This window comes from Ochotona curzoniae, unplaced genomic scaffold (assembly GCF_017591425.1).
Source record: "Ochotona curzoniae isolate NIBS_2020 unplaced genomic scaffold, NIBS_Ocur_1.0 contig_4645, whole genome shotgun sequence".
In the NCBI taxonomy this organism is placed as follows: domain Eukaryota; kingdom Metazoa; phylum Chordata; class Mammalia; order Lagomorpha; family Ochotonidae; genus Ochotona; species Ochotona curzoniae.
In genome coordinates, this window is record NW_024466353.1 from 2,219,897 (window position 1) to 2,237,353 (window position 17,457).

The 17,457-nt window shown below is 44.9% G+C and overlaps 1 protein-coding gene across 3 annotated transcripts in view; it reads left to right on the plus strand.

Annotated features, from left to right (window-relative positions):
- The window catches only part of CCDC91 (coiled-coil domain containing 91), a 211,349-nt gene that overhangs the window by 66,034 nt on the left and 127,858 nt on the right, over nt 1-17,457 (plus strand). For 2 of the 3 annotated variants that reach the window (XM_040987458.1, XM_040987459.1), the window contains one exon: nt 844-948. In XM_040987458.1, coding sequence (XP_040843392.1) covers nt 844-948 — 105 coding nt within the window. Of the gene's footprint in view, nt 1-332; nt 459-843; nt 949-17,457 lie in introns of those variants that run through there. The other variant, XM_040987462.1, reaches the window with a different exon arrangement.

The following is a 17,457-nucleotide window of genomic DNA, read 5'->3' on the forward strand; positions in this document are numbered from 1 at the left end:
AGCCACCACTAGTGCCCTCCAGGGTGTGCGTCAGTAAGGAGCAGAACTGTGTGCTGGACCCAGGTCCTCTAACGGGATGAGCTGTGCTGGGCTGTGTTGTGCTGGGCTGGGCTGGGCTGGGCTGGGCTATGCTGGGCTGCACTGGGCTGTGCTGTGCTATGCTGGGCTGGGCTGGGCTGCGCTGGGCTGGGCTGGGCTGGGCTGCGCTGGGCTGGGCTATGCTGGGCTGGACTATGCTGGGCTATGCTGGGCTGGGCTGTGTCTCACTGCTCTGACAAATTGCTGCTCTTAGCTACCTTTGTTTTTCCTTCCTTTCTCCTTCTCTCTCTCTCTCTTTCTGTTTCCAAGAATTCTTAATTTTTTGGCTTAGTTTGAACTTAAAAGCAGGAATTACTATGTTTCTTGTGTAGATTTGAAATTTTGTGATGCTGTCTCCCTGTGATAAGTCAAGCATCATGGTGATATCTAAACAGAGTGCTTAAAAAGACATGCTAGTCAACTGTTGATGTGTGCTGCGATCTGTCTTCAATACAAATGAATTTGCAAAATGACTAGTAAATCTATGTGTCTATCTATCTATCTATATATATATAGAGAGAAATTATATAAATGCTGTTGATTTTGTTATCCACTTTACCATTATGTCAGTGTTTGCTATGGGTCTAGAAATTTGTGGCCTATAATTTATAGCATTACTGCATTTTGGTCATATTTCTTCCCAAGTTCTTTGCCTGGAAAGTGTTTTGTTTGTTTGTTTGTTTGTTTTTAAATTAGTTCCTTGAAACACCTCAATGTGTTTCATGCCATTTATTGTTATAACATTAGTATTTGGATTTTTTTCAGGATGTGGAATCGTTGCTGGAGAAGCATAGTGTCTTAGAAAAAGACTTCCAGAAAGAAAAGGAGCAAGAGGCTCTTTGTTTTCAAGATAGATACAGAGAACTTCAGGTAAGCCCAGCGCTTTTCCACGTTACAGCATAGGGCTTTTACAAAGCATGCGTCAGCGTTTCAAAGAGTGCTTAACACAGCGCTTGGGAGTGGGCCAGCAGACATTTGCTTAGATCTGTGTAGCACTGGCCGTCACAAGTGCGGTGGTGGCCGTTTGAGAGACTGTGAACATGTGAGAAGCACTGAGGGTTAGAAGTTGGGGGAAAAACACTGATGGCCAAGCTCTGGGGTTGGTCATCCTCGTTGTTGTTACAATTACGTGTGAAGAGTGTCCAGTCCTCTCTCCCCGCACTGAGGGATTCAAGCGTTGTGATGAGCTCTTGGCAGTCACGCTCTTCACTTTACCAGGTCACCTTAACACACGGGTTTCTCTGCAGTCCTCCCACCCAGTAGATGGCGACTCTCTCCCTGCCAAAGCCAAAGCCCACCCACTCTGACTGCATTGATCATTTTGAAGAACACATTGTAGGAACTGCCCTGGAGGGGCAGGGCCATTCATCCCGCCATTCCAGGGGGATTTAGGCACGCGTAGTGGGCACTGAGTCACTTGTTCCATGTTAGGATTGGAGCACTAGGCTAAGCATAGGACACAAAAAGAAAACAAAGTCACGTGACATTATATACCTGAGCCTCTGTGGGAGAATGCCTCTCCATAGCCATGTTTAAAAATGTTTTCAAGCCTTCCAAATAAGGAAATAAGGTAAACTGTGTGTCTTGTTCGGACCTTATTTGAAAGGTCTACCCCAGGCCTATGTAGAATATAATTTGTTTCTTCATTGTTAACTGGAAGTCTCGGATGCAATAATGTCAGTCATTAATTAGTTGAACTCCCCCCCCCGCCGGAAGTAAAAATAATTTCACAATCACTTCGAACACGATAGTTCTTGGTCCTGTAAGACACTGACCAATTAGTATGCTGGCGTTGCAAGTGGCAGCGTTCCCCACTGCCTGTAACAGAACACCAGCCTGACTAGTATGCTGGTAACCACCGTCCTCTGGCCGCAGCTGCCTGGAGTTTCCCTCTGACACCTGCTCAGGTGCTGTCTTCCTGTGGAGTTTGTATAAGATCCTGTCTATGCTCGTGTTGTCCAGCCCCATTTCGTTGTTTTATTTTGTTCAGCATTGCTTTCCTTCCTACCTGTTATTTTATTAGGATTTACCTGCTACCCTCACACCGGAGAGCAAGTTTCAAGATTAAAACAAACAGCAGCAGCAGCTTGCATCCTCCCAGTTAGGAGAGCAGTGCCTCGTGTGTAGTGAGGGCTCGGTGCCTACTGTGGGGTGAGTGCACGGGCAGCTGTGCACCCTGCTCCCCAAGCCAGGTGTTGTGTGTCCACAAGACACACAAACTTTATCCTTGGAATCGTGGTTCTTGTTAAAAAGCCCAGTGCTGAGTGCTGGCATCTTGTGCGTGTCGCAGGAGTTAGACTAGAATGCAATATTGAAAATGATATTCCCTATTGTACTGGTATCGGGACATGGATTTCAAGTTAAGATCTAGGATTGGCTGCAGGTGATGTTGAGTTAAATTTAGGGGGAGGCACAGTTTGGTCACCACTCATGGAATCAGTAAAAAGAAGGGTGGGTAAAAACATGGAGGACTCAAAGTGTGAGGTAAGGCCAAAACGTGTCCTTTGATTTTGTAGGAGTCAGTTATTCTAGAAGGGTATGACATAAATAGTTCAGTGTTGCGAAGATCTGATTTATAAGAATTTATAAAATTTTTAGACTGAATTATTTCATCTGGTTTCTGGAATATTCCCCCCCCCCAGAGACATAGCTTTTTTTCATATTGGCATGGTGGCGGGGGTGGGCAGGTTCTCTGTAATCATTTCTTGAATAGGAAATGTGATCAAATTTGTGAATGTTAAAGGAAGCCTTTTGTCTAGTAGCATTTCATGGGGTCCAATCATACTTTTGTGTGCCTTTATTTTGAATTAGTTCGCTTAAACTTGTTAAATGGAAGAGGGATTTCAGAGGTTTTAAAAAATTTTTTATTATTATTATTTATTTATTATTATTTTATTATTATTATTATTATTATTTCTGTACATTTTATGAGAAGTAGAGCTGTAGAGCCAGAGAATGGGACAGAGGGAAGTACTTCTGTTCATTAGTTAATTCTGCAAATGCCCCCGACAACCAGGGCAAGGTCAGGCCAACGTGGAGGCTCTGGAGCGCCATTCCAATCTCCCACATGGGTGGCAGGGACGCAAGAACTGGAGCCTTTGCATCAGCTGCCTCGCAAGGTGCACGTTCAGACACTTCCTGGAGCACCTGGGACTTGAACTAGACAATCTGAGCTGCATGTGTCCCAGGCAGCTTAGTGCTGCCCCCAACACTGTCCCCTCCCTCATGATTTTAGAGCTCTGTCATCCCTTTCTTTAAAACAACAAAACCAGTATGGCCATTTTTTTAAACAGTTTTCTGACTCTGTCCCTTGCATCTTTGTGTTGACTGTCATTTTCTCACGATCTGTGGGCCTTGATCAGTCTGTTGGCTGCACCCGTCCTGGCCCATTGGGTCCTGCTCAGTTACAGTCACGTCCCTCCTACCGTAGCTGCTGTCTCCCTGTGGGCAGCCGGACCTTCGGGTACATGTCTGTCAGTTCCTTTGTCTGTCTATGGCCTCTTGGTTTTGTCTCCTCCTGTAGAGCATCTGGTACCGTACAGCTCCTGGGACAGCTGGGGTTCTCCTTGGCCCCTCCTGATTTTGGCATTTGTAAGAACATCATGGCATTGTTTTCGTGTAAGACTGGATTTGAGTCGTTCATTTTACTTCTTCCTAGATGGTCTCTAATTTTGTCTGTGATAATAAGGGTTTAAGTGTGTTTTCCCTAAGCACAAGGGCTTAAATTTTTATGAAATTGGTGGTAGATTTCAGGGGCTTTGAGGGCTTAACCTCACCTTAATAAAATCCGAGGGAAAAAACCATGCTTTAATTTATTTCTTAACTTGGTGATTTGCACCACACCCTCTTTTTTCTTTTTTTAATGGTGAGGATCCTTTTAAGAAAAGGATTGTTTCCATGTGATTTTCACACTTGAACTTGTTATAAAACATACTCTAACTGCCTAGGTATGTTTAGTGGTTACTACTGGGTACGATGGATGGTACCTAAAAGCTTTCAGGAAGCACCATGCTCCAGTTTGGTCCTCTAAGTAGAAATTATTAAAAGAAGCTAGAGGGCCTGGCACGGTTGCCCAGTGATTAAGGCCCTCACCTTGCACGCCTGGGATCCCCTATGGGCGCCAGTTCTAATCCCAGCAGCCCCGCTTCCCATCCAGCTCCCTGCCTGTGGCCTGGGAAGGCAGTCGAGGACGGCCCAAAGCTTTGGGACCCTGCACCCGAGTGGGAGACCTGGAAGAAGTTCCTGGCTCCCAGCTTCAGATTGGCACAGCACCAGCCGTTGCGGCTCACTTGGGGAGTGAGTCATTGAACGAAAGATCTTCCCCTCTGTCTCTCCTCCTCTCTGTATATCCGCCTTTCCAATAAAAATAAAAATAAATCTTAAAAAAAAAAAAGAAGCTAGAGCAGCTTGTTGAGTTAAAGCTCTGCTATAACGATGGTACATTTGTATACTGAACACTGGGTGACTGCTTAGTGAACTGAATATCTTAGGAAGATGAGCAAGTTGACCATACTGTCCAGCAGTGCCAGGATGTGGGGAGTGCCTGAGAACTAGTAGGCTGGCAATTACTTTGAAGTCTTTATGTCATTCCAGTGTTCTCTGTGTGAATAATCGTCAGAATAAAGTTGTTGAAATAAAATGAATCGAGTGTGATCTTACTGGGAGGGCAAGTCTTTTCCCCCCTTCCTGATCCGCTGGTCAGCTGCTGCTCACACGTGGCGACAGGCAGCAGGGCACAGGTTTAGAAGGTGAACGCCAAGTTCACGGTAGGTTTGCAGGCAAAGCAAAGACGTTGGTTCTCCAGTCCAAGACATTCTTGCTTTAGAAAGTTTAAAATCACATGAGGTACAAGATCTCAGTTTTTAGTCAGTAAAAACTTTTTTTTCTCTTCTCAGCATTTTCCAGCATATTTAGAATTTGTTAAATAGAAGTTGGAAATGTTTAATAAGGAAAATCAAATGAACTATTTTGATACGTTTAAACAAGGAAATTTCTGGGCCTGACATGATAGCCTAGTGGCTGAATCATTATCTTGCAAGTGCTGGGATTCCATGTGGGTGCCAGTTCGTGTCCTGGCTGCTCCACTTCCCATCCAGCTCCCTGCTTGTAGCCTGAGAAAGCATTAGAGGATGGCCCCAAACCTTGGCACCCTGCACCGTGCATCCTGGCTCCCGGCTACAGATCAGCTTGGCTCCGGCTGTTGTGGCCATTTGATGAGTGAAGCAGCGGATGGAGGATCTTTTTCTCTCTGTATATCTACCTTTCTAATAAAAAGAAATCTAGAAAATAAATAAAATATAAATAAATAAAAAATAAATCTTTGAGAAAAAGGAAATCTCAAACATCTCCCTATATAGATAACAAAGTTTTTCCCCTGCTTTTACCTTTAGAAATAGCTCCACCATTTAAATGGATTTTTCCTGTGATTAAAAAAAAGTTTAAAAACCAGTAAGTAGGTTGAGTTAATGCCTTCAATTCAGGTATTTAAATTCTGCTGTGAATGCATGGCATCTCTAGAGAACAGCTGTTGTTTCCATTTGTTTACTTAACTTTGCCATTTTTACTGTTAGTTGTGAGTCCAGGCTGGATGGTCAGTTCTCTAGCATGTTCTGCAGAGTCAGGCACTACGTGCATCTTGATACAGAGATACCCAGGAGCCCCCCACGCAGTCCTCATTGGTCTAGTGTGGAATTTTGTTTTCTTGCCTGGTACATTGAAACAACTTTTCAGGTTATCGTTTTCCACCACGTGGTATTTGGTATAACCTGATCTCAACGTTACCTGGAGCTGTTCAGTGCGTTTTTGGGATGTGTCTGTTACGTTACGGGTGTATTTTATCTGCTTAACCAGCTTATCATGCAGGAAGCCTTTTGTGTGTGCACACAGACTTTTTTCTACATGGCTAATGTTTATGAGATGTGCTTAGTGATAGAGTGTTTTTTTTGCATTGTGTGTGTAGTGGTGTTGCCACAAAATAGGAAAACACAGCCTTCCAGTGTGGCTCAGCCTCATTCTCATCCAGTGGGGAGGCAAACCTGTTATTTTTGAATACTCGAATTTACAGTCCCAAGGGATGTATTTACTGTATTTCCCTACTTATCTGAGGTCAGATTCTGACCTCAGCCATGCTAGAACCAAGCCACAGACCTCAGCAGTAAGTGGAAAGACTAGTGTGAAGGAAATACGCATAAAATCCATATCGTTGATTTGGTAGGTAAGTCCTGGAGCCAACAGCTGGGTGTGAAACCGTGCGAGGAGGTGCTGGCTGACCCAGAAATCAGACGGGGCTTGTGGAGGAGGGACGGATTTGCAACGCTGGGAAGTGTGGGAAAGTTACCAAGGCCAGAGGCCTCCCAGTCTGTGTCCTCTGTTTGATTTTTGAGCTCGTCTCGTGCTACAAATTTTGAATGTGGGAAGACGCTATTGAAATGTTTGAGTGTTAGTGAGAGCCCATCAGAAGAGTTGTGTGTTTCTCTTGTCTTTCTGGGAGGTGGCTGGATACTGTGGGTTCGAAGCAACAGGCGGCGGGTCTAAACCCCTTTAGCTGTTCCTCCACAGTGCCTGCCCGTTTGTGTTGTCATGCCAGCAGAGTGCCCCACGCCCTGCACCCTGGGCTGGAAGATGGGCTTTCTGAGAACCTGGCGGCTGCTACCTCCACTTCATACTTGGCTCTGAACTTCAGGGCATCTCTGAGGTGCTCCTCCTTCTGCCCAGGCCTCTCCTGTTTGCTTGGCCTCCGAGCACTGTGGAAACGCTACTAGACCGTGCGTCTGTTCCTCAGTAATTCCTCTACCTCCCCAAATGTGGCTTTCTAGACAGAGACCCTTGTTGCTGTGATCACGATGTGGTCACGTGCGTGTTTCAGAGCCCTCACCCCTCTACCCCCACCCCTTGTGAGGGTGGCGTTTGGAGTCTGGAAGACAAGAGGCTGAGATGGAATCCTGAGAGCAGGACCCTCACTCATCTGGCCTGCCATGTAGAGGAGGAGAGCCGACAGGACCAGCTTGCTCCTTCCCCATGACCCTGCATCCTGCATTGGCCCCAGCATCCTGGTCTTCAGCGCCCGGAAATGTGAGAAAGTGGTCACTGCCCTTGACCTCTTCTGCTTGCTGGTGTTCTGCTCTGGCAGCTTGAGCAGTTCAGGATGTGCGGTACAAGATTCTTCTATTTCAGTCTTTAGTTGATGCGATCTTCATTCACCACACCCTGTCGATGGATCCTTACCACAAGATGCAGTTGAATTCACTTTTGAAGAGGTTATTTCAAGTTTCTTAGAATTTACAGACCATGGAAGAGGTTTCTGAGGAACTGGTACAAAGCATACTTTTCTTTTTTGACTACTGTAATCCTCCTAGATGACATCTCAGGCAATGTGGCCTTTGGTTCGAGCTGTAGATAGAGAGGAGGGAGCTTTCTAATTCCGAAAACAAACCTATCTGCTAAGCTTCCTGCGCTTGCAGCAGGAGCCTCACTGTGTGGGAATGCCAGAGGAGCCTCGGGCCTCTGAGCAAGGCTGCAGAGCCCTTTGCCCCATGGGCAGCCCTGGCTGTGGTGGCAGCAGCCGTCCGGATTCTGCTCTCAGACCTCCCCCAGGACCACACGTGCTTCCCAAACCCTGGGCCCTTTTCACTCACAGGCTTTGCGTTTAAAGAAGACTTTTCTCCTGTCATTGCAGTCTTGTGTCTGGTTTTGAAGTCTGTTCCATCTTGTGAGTTTCATTACTCTCAAGTACTAACTTTGGGAAAGCTTACTTTCAGTGTGAGTACATTGCTCATGTGTCTAAAATATGACTCTGCCTTCTTTTCCTTCTGTCCTATGATTTTCAACTGGCACGTGGCCTTCAGACCTGTGACTTCACTCTCTAGGGTTCTGTGTAACATTTACACTTTCACCCAGAAGTGAGAAGAGCGTCTGTTGTACCATAACCTTACTTTGCATCAATTGGATTTCTAGTCATCTTGCCTTGACCTTCGGGCTGCAGAATGAAAGAAAGGTTCCTAGAGCAGCTGAAACGGGTGTCCATTATGTACCTAATTCAGATACCCAAGTACCTACACTCTCCCAGACACCGCTAAAGGCCATGACAATGCATATGGGCAGGCACCATGGTGCAGCAGCTCACGCCTCTGCCAGCAGCCTGTGTTTTTGCTGGCTGGAGTCCCAGCTGCTCCACTTCCATGGCAGCACCCTGCTCGCATTGACACGCTGCTGCGTTGCATTGCGCTCCAAGCCCATGTCCTAGTGACACCAGAGCAGTCCCTCAGGTCGGGTGAGCTCCTGATGTGGCTGAAAATTCAAGTGGGCCTCCTCTGTCTGCCCCTGGAGGAAGGCCAGCCCCACTCAGGGCTTCGCAAGGTCTCGTTTTCCATGCTTGCTCAAGGGGAGTAGCAGTCATGCTTCTCCTCTGGGAGTTCGCGAGGATTCCAGGAGTTCATGTGCTGAGGTGTGGGGCAACAATGCCTGGCACACAGTGCTCTGTAAATGTTGACTCGTGTTATTTTTATCACTTGTTTACTATCTGACTTCCCATCTAGACTGTAAGAGCCACAAGGTTTGAAATGTCTGTCTTCCTTTTGGTGTTATGTTCTTAGTATTTCACACAGGATATGGCACTGGTAAATGCCTCCTGCGTAGTGGTTTATGAATGAGTGAGTGACATCTGGAAGCCTGCGGGTGAGGCTTTCCTGAGCTCCCAAGCTCAGGGGGAGCTGTGCTGTTTCACACAGTGGAAGAAACACTGCTAACAGCCATCCCTGTTTGCAAATGGTTGCTTCTATGGCAAGAGAGCTAAGGAAGATTGTAGACAGAGAGTGATGGGAAATAAGGATGCAAAGAGATCAGTGATGATGTTGGCTTTGTAACTAAAATTAGCAGCCTGTGATTTTCTTCTATAAGGAAAAAAAATATATTTTTTGTGTAATCGCCAAGAAGTGAGTGTGTGTATCTGTGGCCATCCACCCAACAAGATGCATGTTAGGTGCCATGTTTCCCACATGGATGTGAAGTTCACATTACTGGACAGACAGCCTTGTGCATCCTGGGAGGAGGGGGGTGGCTTTGCATCGTGGGGCAGGTGGTTAAGCCTCCACTTGCCATGCTGGCATCTCATTCGAGCCTTAGTTTGAGTCCTAGCTGCTCTGCTTCCAGTCCGGCTCCCTGCTATTGCTTGTAAAACAATGTAAGACGGCCCTGGAATTTGGACACCTGCCATGCACGTGGTATACCCAGATGAAGTTTTATGCTCCTGATTTTGGTTTGGCCCAGTCCTGGCTGTTGAGATCATTTAGGGAGTGAACTCACAGATGGAAGATTCCACTCCCTCTCCCTCTGTCTCTCCCCCCCACCTTCCTTTCTGGCTCATTTTTCTAAAAGGGAGCATAATAATTTGTAAGTAAAACTCAGGAATTGAGTTGAGGTACTGAATATCGAGACAATGGTGTCTTAACTGTTAGGCTTGAAGCCTCGTACTTTCTTAGTTGCCTAGAAGTTTCTTAGCATTAGAAGTCACAGAGCTTTGTAAGAAATAAAGTTATGGGACTTTGGAATTTGGAAGAAGTGCTTTTGCTTAAAGAGTGAAGTCAAGATCAGCCAGGAAGTTATAGTATTTCCTCTATGCCCTCATGATGGGAGGGACACTATATACCAGTGACTAGTATAAATTACCAGTTTTCCTGGGTGGGGAGTGTGGATTAGAGGTATTAGATTTAATATGGTGTCATTTTTTTAACTTCCTTTTTTTTTTTTTGTCTAAAAACTAAGAAGAAATATATTCTTAGGCTTTTTTTCCCGATGCAACTCCAGGATATTTTATTGGAAACTGGTGGTAAAATAAGAAAATCTGGGAACTTGAGAGCAAAGACAAAAGATAACCTTAACATTGCAGGAAAGAAATGAGAGCTGCGTTTGGGAATAAGCTGTAGCCTGTTGCTTTCCACTAACCTCGTAAAATTGGTCTTTGGTCTTTGAAAACTAGAAATGCACTGTTTGTACCTGGACTGCACTTGCGATTTGGATGGAAAATAAGAAAGTCTTCCCGAAATAATACTGAAGAGAGCAAGTGAAAATGAGAATCAGTTGCCCATTGTGCAAATAATGGTTCAGTTCAATATTGGACTTCAAGGACCAGTAATTTTTATGAAAGTCTTGCTCTAAAACAAGGTGTTTGCGTTGGACTTCAAAGCCTTTGTCCTTTGGTCGACTTCTCTTTTATTCATTTCCCCATGCTTGTTGATAGTATTGTGGCATTGCATTTCCACTCAATTCTTCCCTTTACATCCCTGGCACAAGTGTGGATCCAGGCTCCGAAACCTGAAGATCCATTCTCTGGGGAAAATTGTCTCTCCATGTGCCATCAGCTCTCTGGCCTGTTATCTTTAACTTCATGTCACTTGCCACACATTTTTTTTTTTCTAAGAGCTGAACTAGTAATGAATGATTGTTAAGGATGTGATGCTTACTGCTGGGATGGTTACCCGAACATCTGGATAGATTGCTTGGATGGCACACATTGGATGTCACAGACTGACTGGCAAGAACACCCATGGTTCTTGGAGAGCTTATTGGAATCTAGTGGGCGATAGACATTTAGCTGTGATCACTGCTCACACTTCAGAGTTTTGCCCTGAAAATAAACAAGTCCAAGTTGGGATAATAAAATTTGATCTCAGCCTATTCTTTCTGATTTTTCTTGTTTATCAGCACAAGGAAGGGCATGCGTCCAGGTTAGAAATGATTCTCTGCTTTCATTTAAATATCCCTGGCAGAGGCATTTATGAGAGCTGTGACCTAGCAGCTTCTAAATTTATTAAAAAGATCAGATGATGATCTGAACCAGTCAGTCACTGGTAGATTTCTCTTCGTTGATTTCACCTTCGTCAAGTAAAACCCGACCAACTACAGGCTTCTCTGTTCTGGCCCCAGAGGCGAGATTAAACACTGTCTTTTCTCCCTGCTTGTGGTTTTAGAGTTGTCAGTAGCCTCTAGGATGAATATTGTGGACTCAGTGTCTGCAGCCAGCACAGCTGTCCTCCCGGCAGAGGTTCATGTGAGGGGAACAAGTCAGCCTGTGCTAACGTTACATGACCAAAGAGAGGCAAAAGTATTGTATTCTATGAAAAGGGTGATAGTGTTGTAGTTGCTGCCATAAGCCCTTTTGGAAAAATCATTTTGAAAACATTGTACAAATGCCACAGGTCTTGAAATAGAATTTTCCCCCGCCTTGTTTTGAAGCCTAGGATGTGATGAGGATGCTAGAACAAATTTGGCTATTTTGGGAAAGGTGGCAGTGCATGCCGTAGTTCTTTACCGGAGTGAAGAGTCGGAGCCACAGTATGTGTGCACTTATGTATTGGCCTTCATGCAGAAGCTACTGGAGCTGACTGATGATACATGTGAGGAGATTACCGATAGCAGATACATAGATGAATGCAAAGGTACTGCAAGTAAAATGAGGAGAGAAGTCAATCTGGCACTTATTTCTTCAGTAATTAAGAGATTTCTTCAGTAATTAGCCCACTAGTTTGTGCTCAGACACATGCTTGGCATTTCGTAGACACTTCAGGAGTGGTTTGCATGGCTAGTTTCTGCAGCTTGCATTTTAAGGTAGACATTGAGAAAGCACAGGGGCTTAGAAAAGGCCTCCTCGGGCCAACAGCGTGGCCCAAATGGTTATGCCATCACCTGTGACACCAGCATTCATTAGCATATGACTCCTGGATTGAGTCCTGGCTGCCCCTTCTGGAGTCCTTCCTGGTAATACAGCAAGCAGGCAGCAGAAGATGGCCTGAGCTGTTGGGCTCCTGTTTCCTGGCAACAGGCTGGCCTAGCCTTGGTTGTTGAAGCTATTTGGGGAATGACCAGGGCAGGTGGTAGATATTTTCTTCTCTCTCTCTTTCTCCCTATCAATAAATAAAGTGAATCTTAAATGAGAAAGGATAAAGAGTCATCTGATTAATTAAAAGGGAAACACAAGCTAAAGATAGCTTAGAGTTTTTAAAGAATATTGTAAAAAAAAATAAGTTTTTAAAAAAATTGCTTGTTATTGCAAAAGCAGATATATAAAAATAATTTTAAAGCTATTTTTCATATATTTGTGGATTAGCTTTCATGGGAATAAACTAATGAGCTAAAGCCCTTACTCAGACTGTCTTGGAGCTTTGAGGGCTGACGCAGTCCCAGGCCCCGTTCCTCCTGCCTTCTTGTCTGCTCATCACCCCTGAGATCAGGCCCTGACCTGGTGTGGCATGTGTGCCTGTAGACACAGCCTTGCTCATCACGTGCTCTTGATTTCTAACTGACCTCTGGCCATCAGCACACTCCCTTATGGCTTCAGCAACACTTTCTTAGCAGTCAGGTTTTGCCCACGCAGCACCTCGGAGGCTCCCTGCACTTCTGAACACGTGTTATCATCATGTAGCACTGTGCTCAGGGCCCCATCCGGGGAGGGACATCATCACCAGGTATTGAACACACGGGGCCAGCATGGTGCTGAAGGACGGAGGCCATGACGGCGGCCAAGTTAAAGAGTGTGGGGATGGCCTTGAGTGACGTGGGCTGAGAACGTGTAGGCCACTCAGGTTTTTCTCCTGTTTCCATGTCTGTTCAAACGTGGAATATTAATACATTTAGATAACAGTAAAACATTTTTTGAAAGATTTATTTTAAAGAGTTAGGAAGAGGGACAGACAGATCTTCTGTCCACTGGTTCACTTCCCCAAGTGGCTGCAATGGCTGTGGCTGGGTTGCCCTGGAGCCAGGAGCTTCTTCCTGGTCTCCCATGTAGATGCAGGGTTTCAGATATTTGGTCTGTGTTTTGCTGCAATTTCTTGGCCATAAGCAGGGAGCTGGATTGGAAATGGAGCAGCAGAACAGGAACCAGTTGCCCATATTGGATGCCGGTGCCTCGGAGTTATTTCCTATTATGCCACAGATGCGGCCCCCTAAGAGTGAAGTTTTACTCATTTTGTAAATGGAGTGTTAATCAATTTTGTAAATATGGTGGGCAAACAGTCAAGCCTGGGATCTACCCATTATGCCAGTGGACTCTGGAAACTGGTGACTATTGATGTCTCATCATTGGCTTGTCATGTCTTGTGCAATTCTGGAAAACATTGTTCACTGAATCTCATTTATTATTGTATTTCCTGCACTTCAGAGTCTCCTCCTGATGGCATTTACTGCAGCTTTAGACTGAGGGATCACCAGGGTTATTTTAAAAACAGTAAAAAAAATCTTACACATTTCCCCCCTCTGGAATGAGTGGTTTGTCATCAAAGCAAATGTGGCCTATCCCAAGGATAGACCGAGACTGAGAGAAGCCCGGCCTCTTGCTTTTCTTTTATTCTGAATCCTTGTCATGAAACACAAGCAGGCCATTTTATCTAGAGTCTTAGTAATAAATGGAAAAAAATAAGCAGGCAACTCCCAGTCACCAGGGCCCTCAATCAGTTGAAAGAGCAGGATCCTCCCAGAATGGAACTGGTGGGAATATTTTATTCTTGCACTGGCTGGTTAGCTGTGAGCAGAAAGTAATTAGTAACTGGTGGCTAGGCAGGAAGAGAATCTGATTCAGAGGTGCAATTAGGAGCATGGTTATTGGAAAGTTGTGACATGGGGTGGCATTCTGCTGTGTACTCCGATGTGCGCTACCAGATAGCATTTTAGACTCCTATTTGGCAAAGATTAGGCTTCATCTGCTCGTAAGCAGTCCCTTTGCTAAAATGCAGCTGGCATAGTCCAAATCCCAACACAGTGTTACTTCTGGGTGCTCGGTGATTTTGACTCCTAGATGTGAATTGGGGGCTGCCTGGCAGCATGGAAGTGGGCCTGAGAATGGGCGAGTCTGGCTGTGCCCACACTGTGCGGCACACTGCGGGATGCTGGCGTTAGCCCCATTCCTGAAGGTGCAGAGATACAATGAAAACTAAGCCAAAATGCCTTATGCCCAGACATTTGTTTTTCCTAAACTAAAATTGCATATACCTCCTCCAAATCTGTATATTATATGAATCATTTCATGTAGTTTTCATTTTTTTGAAATAGGGTTGCTTTTAATTAAAGATGATATTTTCCGTTTTCCAAGATACCTTATTAATCCCTTCTATAAGATAGCCTTTATTTGAATAGCTCTATTTTACCCCTGTGATGTGCAAAAAAAAAAACATTTCCAACATTGTTGTCAGTTCAGGTTCCTGAGTACTTGATATCAAGGAGCTTTTCCAGATCAATTGTTCCAAATGTGAAATAGTCGGTACGCCGCACTGCTTTCAGTGTACAGCATGACGTTGAAGGTAGCTTTGCTCTGTTGGCCATGGGAGTCTTTAATGCCAACAGTCATAATACCTCCCAGACGACAGCGTGTGTTGGATATGCTTGCCTGCTTTATATATTTCCATTTACTTAAGAGGGTGGTGGTGGTGGAAGGTGGAGAGCTAGAGTGCAAGCGAGGGAACACACACGCACACACACACACTCACACTCACTACTTTACTCAGCGGATCCCTGCAGTAGCCTGGCCCAGAAGTTGAGAGACAGGAACTCAATGGGGCCTCTCCTGTGGGTGATGAAACATGGCTAGGAGAGCCATGATCGTTGTCTCCCAGCCTCCCCATTGATAAGCTGGAATCCCAAGCTGCAGCAGGAACTTAAACCCAGGTCCTCTGATGTGGACTGCAGGTGTCCTACCTGATGTTTTTACGGCTGGACCAGACACTCGCCATTTAATAACAACTTGAGTATAGATAAATTCATACTGCCTGTATAGTGTTATTCATCTGACCTATAAAAACATCTTCCAGTTCCTCAAACCCATTACAAACTTGACTTCAGGACCTGGCGAGATAGTTCAGTGGCAAAATCCTTGCCATGAATGTGCTGGGATTCCTTATGGGTGCCAGTTCGCGTCCTGGCTGCCCCGCTTCTTATCCAGCAATCTGCTTGTGGCTCGGGAAAACAGTAAATGATGGCTCAAACCCTGGGAACTCTGCTCCCGCATGGGAGACCTGAAGAAGCTCCTGGCTTTGGATTGGCTCAGCTCTGGCTGTTGTGGTCACTTGGGGAGTGAACCAGTGGATGGAAGATCTTTTTGTATTTTCTTATCTCTGTAAATCTGCCTTTGTAATACAAATAAATCTTAAAAAAACATGATTTCATCATATTTTGTCATACATAAGTATGCATCATATTTTTCAGACTCTCTCTGTTGTACATATGGGTTGTTTTTATTTTCTTAGCTATGTTCAGATTATGATACTTCTGAATATGCAGAAAACCTTGTATGGCATGGCTTTTTTTAGTTGAAATTATCAGAAGAGCAATCATTGGATCAGACGATGGAAAATCAGACTTGAAATTTCATTGGTTTCACAAACATTGGCTCAGTTTGCATTGTTGGTGCTAGTATCATGCTAATCTTACTAGTGTATGTCAGTTAAATTTAGAAAGTTCTGTTATTCAAAAATCAAGTAGTATCAGCTGTCAATTAAAAAAAAAACTAAGTTCCTTAAGGTACCGTGTATTGTTATAAGTGTTTTGGTGAGTTATTTGAACCAGTTCGTCATTAAGGTAGGGTTAATAGACACTCAGCACAGACTCTGCAGGCTCTTGTTGCTACGAAGAGTTCTGAATCCACACAATACAGTCTGGAATGCCCAGATTTCCCGTCTCACTGACGTAAATGTGGAATAAACATATACTTTTGTAGTTTGTTGGACTATGGAGAAAAATAAGGGAGCTTGACAATGTTAGAGTATGTATTTGTAGGATGGTAGAGCTGTTAGCAGGTGAAGGGCAGGCCTGATTGTCATGGGTTTGTGTGGAGGAGGCAGTAAGTGTGAAGGCCATGGGATGAGGTAGTGTTCGTGTTTGGTGTGTTCTCAGAAGCACCAAGGCTTTGAAAGGCTTCAAGGAACAGAACAAAGAGTAAGGTTCTGAAGGTTTTGGAATGATGGATGCAATGACATGGAGAGCTGCTTCAAACAGAAAATGCTGTGACTGCACCTGTGTGGAAGGCGGGGCACCAGTGAGATGTGTGATGGTCTAACTAGGACGGTGGTGAGAAGTGTCCTTTTCCCCTCTCCGTGCTTGCTGTTAGATGAACTTGAAGCTCCAGGGAAGGAGACTGACTCTGACTTTGGCCTGAGAGGCTTGAACCATTTCCCATCCATTAATAGAGGGAATCTGAAAGAACAGCATCAGTTGAGGCTGAGGAAAGTTGAGTCAGAGATGTCATCCAGGCAGATACGTGGGGCAGGGAGTTGTTATGGGAGACTGGGGTTTTGGGGGCTTGTGGTTGATGGCTTCTAGACAAGTTGGAGTGTGGAGAGGAGTGCTTGACTGCATGCTGGAGCTGGGCTGCCCAGGTGCACTGCTCACCTCACCTGGCAGTGGCAGGCTGCTGGTTCCTTGTGAGCATCGGTTCCCCCCGAGGGTTACTCTGACTGAGTCAGCTCATGCATGTATGTGCTGTTACTTCGTACGTGGCACGCTCTGTGCTGCTTTAAATACTGTGGCTTCAGGACTCCCTCGTGCTGTTAATAATCATGGTGAATCCCTGAGAGCTTTTGGCTTTTGTGGGTTCTGCATATTTATATTTACTGTGTTAAACATAAAATGAGAGTTTAAAACATGTTTAACCCATTTCAGAAGCAATCTTCAATCCGTTATGCACTGAACATTAAACATGAATTCGTAACTGTCTATTCCCAAATGAAAATGGAGAAGCCGCCTAGATATAAGCTTTTGTGAATTTCTGTGTACTTGGCATTGTGGAGGGCAGCTGCCCTGTCACACATCCTTGCGTCTTCAGTTTCGTGTGATATTAGAGGTAACACGACCACTGGAAAACACTGGTGCAGTTCATCATAGAATGACGGTGAGAAAGAAAGCACAGTTGTTCTGGCATTTCAGGGCGTGTCCACTCCTGAAGGGGCTGCAGGAACATCCGGGGAATCACGATTCTGCTGCCATCACAGCAGCATACACTGTTCAGCTCAGGGCCCCTTTCATCCTCAAAGGCAGAAATGGCTGTTCCCGGGCTTGGCCGTATTGTCTCAGTGATGTTGATTGTACTGTCTGTGTCAGCCACATTCAGGAGCTTCTATGAAAGTGCTAGACACTGGAATAATTCAGAGTCCTCTCCTATTAAGGTTATCTCTTAAATAGCAATAATTCCATCTATTATCACAATTCCCTGAGGCATTTGCCAATTGCAGAAATTCTTGGTCTCTATCTTTAGTAGTTTGTTATTCTAGTTTGTTAAAATCAGGGTGTCTTGTCCATGCTTTGAAAATTTCACTTCTAAGTACTTCCTGTTATTGTTTCATCAATCTCATTGCTATTATTTTTGAAATTATGAGCACTAAAATTGAGAGAGAAGGTGAG